This window comes from Cyprinodon variegatus, unplaced genomic scaffold (genome assembly GCF_000732505.1).
Source record: "Cyprinodon variegatus isolate N-32 unplaced genomic scaffold, C_variegatus-1.0 Scaffold822, whole genome shotgun sequence".
Taxonomy (NCBI): domain Eukaryota; kingdom Metazoa; phylum Chordata; class Actinopteri; order Cyprinodontiformes; family Cyprinodontidae; genus Cyprinodon; species Cyprinodon variegatus.
The window spans coordinates 45,849-61,482 of NW_015151275.1; the positions used below are offsets into that span (position 1 = coordinate 45,849).

Here is a 15,634-nt window from a genome sequence, read left to right on the forward strand (position 1 = left end):
TGCTCATTCAGATTCAGTCCGATTCAGGACTCAGAGGCTCAGTGGAATGCATACACTGTGTCCTTATTGAGACTAAAAATGGGATTTTGTCACTGAATGAGAAGAGCTTGTCACATATAGAAAATGTTTAAATCAGCCAATATTTATCTGATTTAATTCAATTCTATTCAGTTTATTTATATAGCTCCATTTCACATCATGACATCTCAGGTCACTTTATAGAGACGATTCAACCAGATCATCCAGTCAAATTGGTTCAAAGTTTTCTATCTAAGGTAAACCAGCTGATTGCCTCAACTCAGTGACTCTTCAGCAATCCCTTATACTAAGCATGCTTGTAGTGACAGTGGAGAGGAAAAACTCCCTTTGAACAGGAAGAAACCTCCAGCAGAACCACGCTAAGTGTGATCAGTCTGACAGAAAACCAGAGGGATGTACGCAGGGCCCAGAAAATACTGAGCTCAGGAGTCACTTCTAGGTGGGCTCCAGAAAATGTTTATAATCCTATCATTTAAATCTGTCCATTTTCTGTCTAAAGGAGCAAAAGCAACATTATCAGATATTTCAGGCATCAAACCCCATCCTTTTTTTATCTTGATTTTTAAGTCATATTTTTTTTGAAGCTTCTAACTAAGTGGTTATAAATGCGTCACCATAGAGATTCCAGTAGAATTGAAATAAGTTGCTTCATATTTACTTCAGTATTTATAATAGACGCCCAGACCGTGTTACATTATTATGTTGATGATGGAGCCTAATCTGTTCACTCTAGTTCTAGAAAACCAGCTTTTGATCATATTTCTATTGTAATCTTAGCAAATACGTCCATCCGTCTATCCGTCCATCATGCTGGATTTCATCTTTTCATTAATTTTATCTCCATCTTTATCCTTCAGGTGTCAGCGGTGACCCAGCAGACCTGGAACGTCGATATCAAGCTTTTGGCCGGAACTTCATTCCCCCAAAGAAGCCGAAGACGTTCCTGGAGCTGGTGTGGGAGGCTCTGCAGGACGTCACCCTCATCATCTTGGAGGCCGCTGCCATCATTTCCCTCGGTCTCTCCTTCTACCAGCCGCCGGGGAAGGAAAGCGAATGTGAGGAAACAGGCAGAGGGGATAGTTTGATGGGGATGCGAGAAAGTGAAATTGAAAATAAAGCCCTACTAATGATTCCCAGGAGGAAAAAAACGCTGCAGTAAAGAACAACATCCAAACAGGCTTCTGAGAAAATAGTTAAGTGTTAAATAGTGGACAGTAGTCAGCATAAAAGAGATTATGAGCGGCCAGCAGCACAGTATTTGTTCACAGATGAATTAAGAGAAGCTCAGTGAGGGAGATTTCTGACGTCTATTATGTTTTTATAAAAAGAAAAAGAAAATATTCAGCTCAGTTACAGTTATCAATGTGTTCAAATTCAACCATCAGCTGTTCTAGATGCAAATATGTCAGATTTCAAATTTAGAGAAAAGAGAAATCTAAAAATTGTCATGGTTTTAGTGTGTTAGACCCACATGCAGACACAGACGGGGAAACAGGGAGCAGTTTAAAATGTTTATTAGACTACACACAAATAAGAGGTTTGGAACGTCAGAGTCCGGGGATCTGTGGGAGGAAAGAGGAAACTGATTAAGACTAGAAAAAACTAAAGAAACCTGCGCTGTTGCTGCTCTGCTTACCGCCAGGTACAGATAACCTATCCGGGGAGGGTGAGTGGAGGAATGGTAACTCACAGCTTGCCGGCTTGTCTTGATTGTATGACCGCAGTTGCGGAGAACAACTCATGAAGATGGACCATCTAGAAGAGTGAGGTGCGCAAGAACGCTGGGACCCTTTTTCAACCTGGATCCCTGTTCTTTTTTGCCCTCATGTTCCTCCGTTGTTGCACAAACTTACCCCCACTTTCTCACCGCCTTGGGCTTATCTATAGATAGTTTGTGATTGTACCTCTTGCGTTGTGGCGTGGCGTAGACCACGCTTCAAACTCGAACATAAATCAAAAATGTCTGTGTCAAGCTCATTGCGACAAACTGCTGCAGGAGTATAACCAGCCCTTTAGGTGGGGGCCCGAGCAGTATCACAGGGGAGGCAAGTTTGAGGAGCAGCTGAAGGAACCAGTGTGAATCCAGGAAAGGGGTATCTTGTCTCGCTCGGTAGTACTGAGGGGGCTTGAGGGGAACGACAGAGCAGAATCAGGAATCAGGAATCCAAAACATCAGGTACAGAGATCTCTACCTGATGTTTTGGACGGTAGGTAATAGACAGATTGAAGCAAGAGGAGAAGGGGGACCAGCTGGCTTGTCGGGGGTTCAGAGGTCGGGCAGACTGCAGGTAAGAGAGGTTTTTATGGTCCGTCCAGATGGCTATGGGCTGCTCAGAACCCCACAGACAATGTTGCCACTCCTCCAAAGCTAATTTGATTGCTAACAGTTCTTGATCCCCAACATCATAGTTACGTTCGGCTGGAGACAGCCGACGGGGGAAAAAGGCACACGGATGGAGCTTCTGATCAGACTCAGACTGCTGAGATAAGACTGCTCCAACACCTGTATCAGAGGCATCAATCTCTAAGATAAACTGTTTTAATCTGTTTGGGATGAACTAGAATAGGGGCCTGAGAGAACCTAGTCTTCTGTTCCTTAAAGAGGTTCTTAGCTTCTGGACTCCAAACAAGAGGAATCTTAGGTGAAGTTAGGGCGTGAAGAGGAGACGCGATTTGGCTGTAACCCTGAATAAACCTCCTGTAGAAGTTTGCAAACCCTAAAAATCGCTGCAGATGCTTTCTGGGCTCCGGGGTCGATCGTCAACTATGGCTTTGATCTTACTGGGGTCTGACCTAACTTGTCCGCCTTCTTGGATGAGTCAGAGGAAAGAGACTGAGGACTTATGAAACTCTCATTTCTCAGCTTTCACAAACAGGTGTTTCTTGAGCAAGCGTTGCAAAACCTGAGGGACATGATGTTGGTGTTGGACTGGATCACGGGAGTAAACTAAAATATTAACGAAGTCCCGTAGTACATTGTTCACGAGGGCCTGAAAAACAGAAGGGGTGTTACACAGCCCAAAAGGGAGATTGATCAGATGAACCGGATTGACAGCCACTAGGAGGCGGAACACTGGTAGAAGCGGAAGCGGGCGGAATAGAAGCAGAGGTTAACGCAGCGGTAAGTTGGTTAAGTCGATCAGACATAACTTGCATTTGTCCCTTTGCTGCGTTTACGGCTAACCCTAGACTCTGCAACTGCTTCTCCTGGGCAGCAAGCTGCCCACCGAAAGTGTCTGCTGGCCAGAGTGTTCTACTGTCATGGTTTGACCCACATGCAGACACAGATGGGGGAAAACAGGAGCAGTTTAAGTTGTTTATTAGACTACACAAAAAATAAGAACGGGATCCGCAGGTGAGGTTGGGAACGTTAGAGTTTGGGGTTCTACGAGAGGGGAAGGGGAAACTGATTAAGACTAAGAAAAATTAAAGAAACCTGCGCTGTACGCCAGGTACGGACCTGTCTGTACCTATCCGGGGAGGGTGAGTGGAGGAATGGGTTCCGTAACTCAGAGCTTTCTGATGGGAGGAGGTGGCTGAGCGACAGGTGGGACTTAGGCGGGGGCCGAGCAGTATTACAGGGGAGGCAGGTTCGAGGAGCAGCTGAAGGAACCAGTGTGAATCCAGGAAAGGGGTCTCTTGTCCGGCTCGGTAGTACCGAGGGCAACAGAGACCAGTCTTCAAAGCACGGAGACTGACGGGTGAGCAATCCTGAGCTCAACGAACTGACGGTGGGACAGGAGACAGGTTAGAATCAGGAATCCAAACATCAGGTTTCAGAGATCTGTCGACAGGACAGAGGTCTAAGCGTACCACAACGTTTGAACACTCTGGCGTCCTTAAGCTGACTGAACGCTCCTCTTAAGCTCAGCAGAGCAGCCTTAATGAGCCGCAGGTGCGGGGCCACGCCCACCTGTCAACAACAACCGCCTGTGGAAGAGAGTAAGCAGAGCATAGAACACAGAAGCCTGACAAGATTAAAGCTAGACTTATGTGAAAGTGAGATGATTGGAGCGGACCCTACTCCAGTGCTTTAGGTCCGGTTCCCACCTCCAGGTCTGAGCCTGGCTGCTGACTCACCTTTATACACAGGCTGTTATATGCTGCTGACTTCTGGCCCAGACCGGCTGGATGTTTCCAAGAGTCACAACCAGATTATGAATAAACTTTACACAAACTAGACAACTATCTGACGACAGCCAAGAACAGTTTTATCTACTTTTTATTTATCTCTAAGACATTCATCTTGTATTCTCTCATGATTGACACGCATTTACTCTCTTTATCGATCAAAAGCAGCATCCATTTTCAAAATTTGTCACAGTTTTGGATTCTTTCAAGAACTTTTGTAACTCTGACTAAATCTTTGACTCAGAAAAAAAGTCTCTCCTTTTCTTAGAGTTTAGTCTGAATCTTGTGAGATAAGAATAAAGCAGTGAGTTATACCTACTAAACCGAACAGGCCATAGATGTGGAGATACGCTTTCACAATAAAAGCAACAGGAAAAAGACATTTTCTCTGCAAATTATTGTAAAATTATCTCTCTGACTGCATAATCATTGTGCTGCCTGTCTAACCCACTCATTGGTTAAACACTGATGCAGATAAAGCAAACCTACTGAATGGAATAAAGCCAGACTCAAGCATTTGTCTCAAGATTAGTTTTATTAAGTTGCTTAATACCTTATGTTTTTATGGTAATAATAAGAAAAATGTAATCATGTTAAAAAGCCTGAAAAGAAAGAAAGGTTGAGCTGTGGCGTTTTAGTGGAAAGGAAGTGGCCTGAGCAAACAGAGGATGCAGATGTGGGACGATGTGGTTCAGTCTTAAACCTCAGGGTGTACACTGGCTAACGCTGCACATGCAAGCTGCAGCTAACCGGTCAATAATCTGCATGAAGATAATCTATGCATTTAAAATGTTAAGTTTAAGCTTAAAACAGTTTCTGAAACTCTAAACAGTTCTCCTATTTTAGGAAACTGTTGAAAAAACTCTTTGTGTCCTCTGTGCGGTTGCCATGACATTGAGAGAGAAAGTAACAGGAAAACATTTTGTTGGGTGAAAAGCATCACATTCTCACCAGTAAACCCAGGAAGTGCCTACAGACACGGATCAGCTTCCTGATGCAAGATCATGGATGGGTGGTGAATCAGGATTTAACAAATATTTAGATATTTATTGTATATTCATGCAGAGTTTTTACTACATAATAGCCAAACTTAAGTAGATCCAGCCACAGATAACCATAAATAATTTAAAACATGCCAGTTTTATAAATATATGCATAAATAGATTTTTAAAAAATCTTTTATACTTCGTATTTATTCCTTTAAATAAAATATTTTTGGTTGAAGTAAATCAACTTCAAATTTAACTCTAACTTCTTATTCCACGTTCAGATGATAACGAAATGCAATGAGTTCATGCACTGAATAAATCACATTATTGTCAAAAAAACGGGACAGATGGACCCAGTATTCAAGGTGAGACAGGCAGTAGGAAAGTTCAAAGCGTTTATTGAAACAAAAACAGAGAGAACAGAAGCGTGCTGCTGTGGAACTGCGACCGCAGTGACTGCAGATGTGGAGCCCAACCCATCACTGATTCTGGTTTAACAGTACGGTCCACTCAGGAACTCACAGATCCAAGTTCCAGGAATCCATTAGAGAGTGAAGGCAGGTTCAGAGTCCCGTGTGTCGAGCATCCAGTTCAAACAGAAACGCACAGACATGCTGAATCCAGCAGGAGTCCAACAGAGGTTCAGGCTAACAGACCAGCAGGGCCAGTGGGTGAGAGGGAACGGAATCAGGAAAACACAATCACCCTGGAAATGCTGAAACGCTCCCACCGCTGGTACATGATTAAAACTAGCTTGAAGACACTGGGTTGAGAATAAACTCTTACTGGAACAGGGACCTTGAAAAATAACTAAAACTGAAGGACAGGACGCTAACAGAAATCAAACGGGGAACAAACAGAAAGCAAACAATGATTTGGCCCTGATAGCTGGGCAGGACTGAATATAAAGCAGAACCAACAGGTGGATGAGATCAGAGAACTGGGCAGAACTGGGCAGGTGAGTGAAATTAGCAATGAAGGCCAGCTATCAGAGCAGATCATGACAAATATGGCTACATTCACACTGAAGCCTGAAGTGACCCAAATCTGATTTTTTGGCCCATATGCGACCTGGATCTGATCTTTTTATGGCAGTCTGAACAACACAGATCTGATTTTTTCCAATGCGACCCAGGCCACTTGGCTATGTGGTCCTGAATCCGATACGAATCTGATTTTTTCAAACGCGACCTGTGTCTGATTGGCCAGGTCGGATTCATCTGACCTGAACGCCATTAATAACCGACAAAGGTCACTATTCTGCGTCTTGCTACGCAGAAGCTGCTAGAAAAACAACAACAATGGCAGATGATGTTTCGGAGAGCAGTATTTATGTTTAACCATGTTTAAAAGTTTGAATTTTTATGGTTGGAAGAGATTACTAGATGCGCGCCGGCATCTACCGTCCGTGTTTACTTCCGTAAACATGGAGCTCGCTGGCCTGTGACATCACTGCGTCCTTTACTGCGCATGCGGGACACTTGTGTTGTATGACTGCAGTTCGCACAGGAGATCACATAGAAGTCGCATATATTTGGAAATATGAACGGCAGCGCAAAAAAAAAAAAATCGGATTTCACAAAAAAATCAAAATTGAGCATCAAGGCCTGCAGTGTGAACTTAGCCAAAATCTGCTAACAACACGTATCCACCTCTTTAAGAAGTCGGCTTGTAAAATCCACATATTAACTAAACACTCATTATTAAAGATTAAATAGGCTTGAATTCAGGTGGTTTCCAAACTTTTTTTATTGAAACCCTCTTATGCTTACAATTTCATTTTTGTGCAGCTAAAGCAAATGATATAAACTACAATCTCCTTCAAATTGCAAAACCAACACTTCAAAAGTTAAATTATTCTGTTTAACTTTGCTGTGTAACAGAATTTTGCATTACCCCCCCATTTTTGTAACTGATAAATGAAGTAACGAGGTTTGATTGACGCCTGTAACCTGGTTAATCTCCATGTCTTCTCTTCAGTGTGTGGGGAAGTCAGTTCTGGAGCAGAGGATGAAGGGGAGGCTGACGCAGGCTGGATCGAGGGCGCGGCCATCTTGCTTTCTGTTGTATGTGTTGTCCTGGTGACGGCGTTTAACGACTGGTCCAAAGAAAAACAATTTCGAGGTCTGCAGAGTCGGATTGAGCAGGAACAAAGGTTTGCAGTGGTTCGGAAAGGAAACGTCATCCAGATTCCGGTGGCCGACATGGTGGTGGGAGACATGGCTCAGGTCAAATACGGTAGGGAAAACCTCCCCATCTGCATCATTCCACACAACAAATGAAAATGGATCTTTATGTTAGTGAAATGCTAATGTCTGAGTTTGTATTATCTGCTGTAATGCCCTATATTGCCAGAGGAAGTTGCTCACCTATCTTCACTCACAGATGAGCTGTAGTAACATCCCATTCCTAATCCAAAGGGCTTCAGTATGATATCTGTCAGCATTTGTAGCTTCAACTCCTCTTGGAAGGCTGTCCTCAAGGATTAGGAGTTTGGAAATGTTTTAACCATTTTTCCAGAAGCACATTTGTGAGGTCACATGTTGGACAGAAGCCTAACTCTCAGTCTCTACTCCTAATTGATCTTCATTGGGTTTGAGGTCCACACCAGACTCTTCTGTCCATGTCTTTATGGACACTGTGCCTGCACCATCTTGTTCTTTGACAACCAAATCCCATGATGCTTTGCAAGGAGAGCTCTCCTCACACGGCATTCTGGGATATACCTGCTTGTCCAGTGACCATAGATGATCACTTTTTTTGAAGGTGCATTTTGGGAAATTTTGAGTCCACTACATTTTCATCCATTCGACATTCAGACGCTCATTCAAAATGGTGTAACCACTATAAAAAGATCAGGACGGATGGTTGGACGCAGCCTGTGCGTCTGGTTTTGATGGTTGTCCTGGCTCAGACCCAGCCTGTCTAATTTCTCCAGAGAATTCATTTCCATTGCTCTAAAGTCCAGCGGCACCATGCAGCCCTGCATCCGATGCAGCTTGGATGCAGCTTCTCAACCATGGAAATTCACTCCTCAAAGCTCTCTGCACACTAGAGACTGACACGGGAGTGGATTTTCACTCCTGTCCCGTCCCGATCCCAGGCCAGAGTAGAAATCTAAATCCTGTCCCATCCCACTCCTGGTGAAATTACTCCCAATCCCATCCCACTCCCATTCAGAATGACTCCCGCTCCTGCACCACTCCCATTCTTGTTATTGTTTTTTTGAGCGCGGGTGAAAAACTCACAGCGGAAGCACTGTTGGTTTTTGGGTCGTGTAGTTTTTTTGACTCGCATTATAGTGTAGGCTTCAAGGAAAAAATCTACAAAATGGTGGTGCCAGTACTGTTTTTTTTTTCTTTCTATTTTATTTTATTTTTTGGCATCGATCCTAGTTTTTTTAGTTACTATTGGTTTGCTCCCGCTCCCGTCTGCTCCTGTTAATGTTTAATCCTGTACCGTTCCAATCACGTGATTGTTACTAATAGTGACTCCCATCCCACGGGAATCACGTGACCCGTGGGATTCCCGAAGAAATGTCAGTCTCTACTGCACACTGTCGTGGAGCTAATCTGAAGGCCATAGGAAGTTTGGAAGTGTGATTGACTGCAGACATTTCACCATTAGTTACAGAGGTGGCATCCTATCAGAAACTTATGCTGGAGTTCATGGAACTCTTGAGAGTGAGACTCTTTCATAAATGCTCATAAAAACAGTCTAGCTGCCTAGGTGCTTCATTTGATCAACCGAAGCCATGGAATAATCGGTTCCTATCATTTGGATGGGTGAGCAAAGACTATCAAAAACACACAATTTCACTCTATGATTAAATTGCATTTGGATTAAACTAAAAACTAAAAATAATACTAAAAAATAATCAGATTGTACTTTTAATGTGGACCTAAGTAAACAGAATAACAAATGTTTGGTATAAACCAGCTGATTGGTTGATAGAGACAGGCGTTCAGCAACTCAAGGCAGAAATATGTCATGTTGACGTTAGTTTGCACCTATGCTTAACGACCTGTATTTATATAATCATGTGACTACATTAACCCATTCATCAATTCACCGATGGTGGTGCGCTGCATTGTAGCCACAGCTGCTCTGGGGCTCACTGACAGGAGCCAGGCTGCTGTGCGCTGGCGGCACCACCATCAGGCGATGTGGGTGAAGTGCCCAAGGAGCCACAGACACTCAAGAGCCGGGGATTGAACCGACAACCCTTTGATTTAAGGGTGAACTCCTTCATCCGACGCCACCGTCGCCCCTTCTATTCAGCTCAGCTTGCCTCATTCAGAATAACTCTGCTAAAGTAGGATGTCTGTTAGCATAAAGCAGGATTTCACTCAACCAATAAGGCTACAACCATTACTATCATGTTTTATTGGTCCGCTCCATTTATTCTGATAAACACACTTAAAATGATCTTCAATAATAGTTTCACATGTCAAAGTTTAAACAAAGAAACATTTATTAACAAATTCAGGAAATATATCCACACTGCATAGCAGAGGGAGGGAGCAGCAATAAATGAACTTAATGGTCTAATCACATGAATGTATCGGTTATGTCCAACCAAGAAAAAAAAAACGATGTATTGATCCGTCTCTAGTTATTAACATGTTTGTAGGTTGGGTTTAGTATCATGACCTGATCTCTACAGGAAACACTGTCGCCTCATTTCTCAACGTACGACCAGAAATACATCCAGATCACGACTCAAAGCACTTTAGTAAACACTGCAAATAACAAACGATTTCTGTCCTCATTATAAATATGTACCAAATCAATATTGGTCTATTTTATTGTAACCATTAACATATTTTTAATGGCAGGGTTTAGCATGATTTTATGGTAGCTGTTAACTAGAGGTGAGTATTGGCATGAGTGTTGCGATTCGATACATGTCGCGATACTTGGGTCACGATGCGATATTATCACGATATTGCAGTATCACTATATATTGTCATATTTTCCCCAGCTATCAAAATCAAATGATGAGAAAAAACAGCAAGTGCTGTATATTTTCATCAGAAAATATTGATTAGGTATTATTATCCATGTTGTTTGGGGTTTTCTTCCACTGTGACTGCCTCAAATACAGATTTGGTGCTGCACGCACAGTTAAAGGGTTTCACAGCGCTTTCTGCCAGAGTGGCGGTGCAGAGGTAGCCCATTTTCCCATCAATGTTTTATGTAAACACTTTTTTTTTTTAAATTGATACTAAGAATTGAAAGATTGATATTATATTGGGCAGCCGAATATCACGATATATCGCCAAAACGATTATTTCCCACACCCCTACTGTTAGCATGTTTGTTCAGTATGTTAGCATCTGTAGCATCACTAAAACATCAGGCTCAATAATCTGCAAAGTTTAGTTTCCTGTTATCAGCTGAAAGTCTCACAATAAACAGCATAGCTGCCTAAACATGTTGGCAAAAAAGGTTAAAACTTTTTTTAAATACTTTGAAAACTTTTAGTCGTTTCACTCAGTAAGTGTTTTCGCACCAAAGAGTTTTTTTTCATTTTAATCTGGAAAAGCTTTTAATTTTAATTCTGATCGTTCTAAAAACTCGTCACCATTTGCTTCACAATAACCAGCTCTTTCTGTTTCATTAAACGTTCAACTTTAAAACTTGAATTATAGATTAAAGAATATTAAAAAACAGAATATTCATGTTTAATCACCTTTTATTCGTGCGTTTGTATCACTATAAAATAATACTTAGTTACCTTATATCCGTGAAGAATGAGTTTATATTTGAATTTATATTTACCTTTATCCTACTGTACATTTAATAGTTTATTAACCTGTTTCCTCTTTTATTATTTAGTCTTTAGATTTGCTGCTGATTCCTTCAGGATGTAAAGGCGTCACTACCTAACAGGAAGTAACAGTGATTTTTGCTTCAGGTGACCTTCTTCCTGCTGACGGTATCTTGGTCCAAGCCAACGACCTGAAGATCGACGAAAGCTCCCTGACAGGAGAGTCTGACCATGTCCGCAAATCTGTGGACAAGGACCCCATGCTGCTCTCAGGTCAGTTCCATTTCATTTGGAGATCACTTTTCCTCTGTTATCATTTATTTATTCCACGTTTTACGTCTTAAAATCTGCTAGTTTTTTAATGAGGATTTGCTTGTTTTAAAAAGCAGAGTTGCAAATAAACGTTTTATCAGATAAAATCCTATAGATTGTCCACTTGGAAGGTGTTGGTATGGGTTATTGGTGAGCATGCTGGTCAGGAGTTAATGAGATCTGCAGATCAGATTCAGGTAGCTTTAACATCCCTGCTCTGCTCTCACAGAACCATAAAACCAGAAAACCCTCCCTTCAGTTTTCTCTCAGTGTGCTGGAGACTTTGCTCTTCATGTCAGACCTGTTGATGTTTCAGGTAACTGGAAGGAAGAAGATTGTTCCCCCAATTTTGAAGATAAATCAGTTGTCACGCCTTAAATCAGCAGCAGATCCCTGCAAGGAGATTTTATCTGTGACACACTAATAAATTCTGAAAAGGGCTACAAGTCTGAGAGGGAAATCTCCATATAATATATCCCATTTATTCCCTGATCTGATCCAAGAGGATCATTATCTCCCCGACAGACCTGCCGGTTCCATCGGACAGCCCTTTCTCCTCAGTGGAATTCACACTGTGTCCTTAGTCACTGGGATTTTAGTCACTGAATGAGAAAAGCTCGTCACATTTAGAAAATGTTAATATCAGCCAACATTCATCTGATTCAATTCAGTTCTATTCAGTTTATTTCTATAGCTCCAATTCACATCATGTCATCTCAGGTCACTTTATAGATCCAATTCAACCAGATCATCCTGTCAGATTGAACCAGCTGATTGCATCGACTCATTGACTCTTCAGCAATCCCTCACCCTAAGCATGCTTTTAGCGACAGTGGAGAGGAAAAACTCCCTTTGAACAGGAAGGAACCTCCAGCAGAACCAGAAACAGGTCTCACCAACAGCAGCAGTCAGTTGCAAAGGACTATAAATCCAACCCAGAGTCTGCCTCTAGTTAGTTTATAACATTTTTCTGCTGTTTTAAAAACATTCGAACATCATGCTGAAACTATTTTTGTTTTTTGTTTTTATTTATCAACCTTATCTTGACAAATGATTTCAAGAGGTTTAGATTAGGATTTATGGTTCATTCCACATTTAAAGAGGTTCCAGAGGTGAAGAGAACATGTGTAGCAATTCTAACTTTCTTAGAAAAACTTTCTGAAAACTGTAGTGACCGTCTGTATGAAGTCCCTTTACTGAATAACACCCAGTGGTGCCAGAGGTAACCTAATGGGTCACGGTGGGGTGGGATGGTTTTGGACGACCCAAATGCAGAGATCAGGAGGCAGAGGTGAGTCTTGCAGATTTAATAAGTTAACTGATACAAAAATACAAGGAACCAAAAAACAAAAAGCAGAAAACATCAGGAGAAAAATAACATGGGGAGCCAGAGATGAGGAAACAGCAAAACAACAGCAAGGAACCAGCCCTGAGTGACTGCAGAGGTGGAGTATATAAGGGGAACAGAACGATGGACTAATGAGCTGAATATGGAGCAGGTGTGAGTGGAACTAACTAGAAGGAAGCCAAGGGGAAAGGAAACAAACACAAGGGGGCAGCAGAGAGTAATTCAAGACTGCTGGAATATAATGGAAAATAAACCAATTATCAACATAACAGAATAAGTGAGAACTGAAAACTAAAAACTCAGTATCCCCAAAGAGGGGAACCATGACCTAATGCGTGACTCAAGCCCAGCTTTTAGTCAGGGTATAAATCCAGTTGCTCTATAAAGGCCTCAGAGAGGTTTAAGGAATAAAAACCCCACAAAGACAGAGGAACACAGAAAACAGGCATGGAGAAGGTTGTGGAGGCATTTAAAGCCTGGTTAGGTTCTAAAAACATCCCGGCTTTAAAAATCTCCCTGAGAGTGGAACAATCCAACATCTGACAATAAAAACATCACAACTGCAAACCTATCAAGACACGGCAGATTACCATAACTGGTGAGCAGAGCGTTAATCAGAGAAGCAGCTGAGGAGCTCCTGGTAACTATGGAGGGGTTATAAAATAATAACTAAAGAATGATCCTCCAGCAGGAATATGATCCCAAACAAGAGCTGGATTGGAATGACATATTCCGTCCAATCAGCCTGGGCTTGAGCTGTTTTAGTAAAAAGATTAAGGAATAATTTCAGTCTCTAGATCTGCAAAGCAGTTATTAAAAAGCAAAGTAAGGGTGGATGTTTTTATTAAAGGTAGTTCCATCAAGCTGAAACCGTGGATCATTTCCTTCCTTTTATATGTGTTGGTCTAACATCACCACAGACCAGGATGGAGGTGCTAATTATTTATTTTTGCACAGGTCATGGATGGAGGGACAGTCAGTCCTCACTGTCCTCTCTGCTGATGCTCCACGTTTCCAATTAAACCAACCTGCATAGAACTTCTCAAACATCTCAGCCTATGAAGCAAAGCTAACAGGATGTGTTTGGCTGTTAAGGTACCCATGTGATGGAGGGCTCAGGCAGGATGCTGGTAACAGCCGTAGGCGTCAACTCACAGACGGGCATCATCTTCACCCTGCTTGGTGCAGGAGACGTAGAGGAGGAGGGAAAAGAAAAGAAAGGTAAGCTACCAAAGACAGACGGTGATGACAAACTGTTGAGATTTAACTGAACCCTCTGATGCCTGAAGCCAGAGACCCGGTGCTGTATGAGACTCCAGTGCAACCACCATAAAGTTATTATTTCTTTCCACCACCGTTTGCCTGCTCGTTTTCCCCCCTGAGAAGATTCTCCAGAGACACAGTCTGACTGCTTCACATCCACTTACCCTCGCTGCATCTGCCCCAAACAATAAATTCAGATTTGGGGTTTTCTAAAAAAATATATATATGACAGAACAAACTATTTACTTAGCTATGCATTCTTTACACCAAAATCTCTTTAATGATTGAATAATTACTTATACATGGAGCCAGATTGACACACAGACAAGGAAAGACTGCAAAAAAATAAATTTAAAGGTACAGTGGAGGATTTTCATGAATTTTTAAAAGACCCTCCATCCCCACTTCAAAAGAAAATCATTTGCACAACCCTGTACCCGCTCCTGAGAGGGAAAGCCTATTAAACACGTGCCAGAGCGTGCACGAGCACGCACAAGCGCATTTCTCCTCGTGCACGCTCTGTTTAAAAGTTGCTGTTCTCATAGCTAATCCAAGCTCACTGTGTCCGACTGTCCGCCCTAACCCCTAAATCCCTCCATCACTATAGAGCGGGGAATATGTAGTGAACTTTATAGTGAACTCAGTTAACTGACCGTTCAGGCAGATGATCACTACTTTTTGCTCCGTTGGTACTTTAACCCATGTCCTGACCTATGGATACTTTAACATGTGTCCCTATGGGTACTTTAACCCATGTCCTGAACTATGGATTCTTCTGTCATGGTTTTAAGATGTTAGACCCACATACAGACACAGATGAGGGAAACAAGGAGCAGTTTGAGATGTTTATTAGACTACACACAAAAAAGAGGTTCGGAACGTCAGAGTTTGGAGTTCTACGGGATGAAAGAGGAAACTGATTAAGACTAAGAAAAGCAACAAAACCTGCGCTGTTGCTGCTCTGCTTACAGCCAGGTACGGTGAGTGGAGGAATGGGTTCTGTAACTCACAGCTTTCCGATTGGAGGAGGTGACTGAGCAACAGGTGGAACTTAAGCGGGGGCCCGAGCAGTACCGCAGGGGAGGCAGGTTCAAAGAGCAGCCGAAGGAACCAGTGTGAATCCAGGAAAGGTCTCTTTTCCGGCTTGGTAGTACAGAGGGGGCTCGAGGGGAAAGCCAGAGCAGAATCTGAGCAGCAGGGATACAGAGACCAGTCTTCAAAGCGGAGACAGGCGGGTTAGCAATCCAAAACTCAACAAAATGAGGGGGACAGGAGACATGTTAGAATCAGGAATCCAAACATCAGGTTTCAGAGATCTCTGGAGTGGACAGAGGCCTAGGCGTACCACAACGGTTTAACACTCTGGTGTCCTTCAGCTGACTGAAAGCTCCACTTAAGCTCAGCAGAGCAGCCTCAATGAGCCGCAGGTGCGGGGCCATGCCCACCTGTCAACAACAACCGCCTGTGGAAGAGAATAAGCAGCGCACAGAACATGGAACCCTGACAACTTTAACACGTGTCCTGGCCTGACCTATAGATCCTTTAACATGTGTCCCGGCCTATAGATCCTTTAACATGTGTCCCGACCTATAGATCCTTTAACATGTGTCCCGGCCTATAGATCCTTTAACATGTGTGCTGACCTATAGATCCTTTAACATGTGTACTATGATCCTTTAACATGTGTCCTGACCTATAGATCCTTTAACATGTGTCCTGGCCTATAGATCCTTTAACATGTGTCCCGGCCTATAGATCCTTTAACATGTGTGCTGACCT

The 15,634-nt window shown here is 42.6% G+C and overlaps 1 protein-coding gene across 4 annotated transcripts in view; it reads left to right on the plus strand.

The window, feature by feature from the left end:
* atp2b3 (ATPase, Ca++ transporting, plasma membrane 3) overlaps nucleotides 1-15,634 on the plus strand; it is a 115,024-nt gene that overhangs the window by 36,218 nt on the left and 63,172 nt on the right. For all 4 annotated transcript variants that reach the window (XM_015396823.1, XM_015396819.1, XM_015396820.1 and 1 more), the window contains exons 3-6: nucleotides 897-1,094; nucleotides 7,140-7,397; nucleotides 11,080-11,205; nucleotides 13,688-13,813. In XM_015396823.1, the coding sequence (XP_015252309.1) occupies nucleotides 897-1,094; nucleotides 7,140-7,397; nucleotides 11,080-11,205; nucleotides 13,688-13,813 (708 nt within the window). The remainder of the gene's footprint in view (nucleotides 1-896; nucleotides 1,095-7,139; nucleotides 7,398-11,079; nucleotides 11,206-13,687; nucleotides 13,814-15,634) is intronic.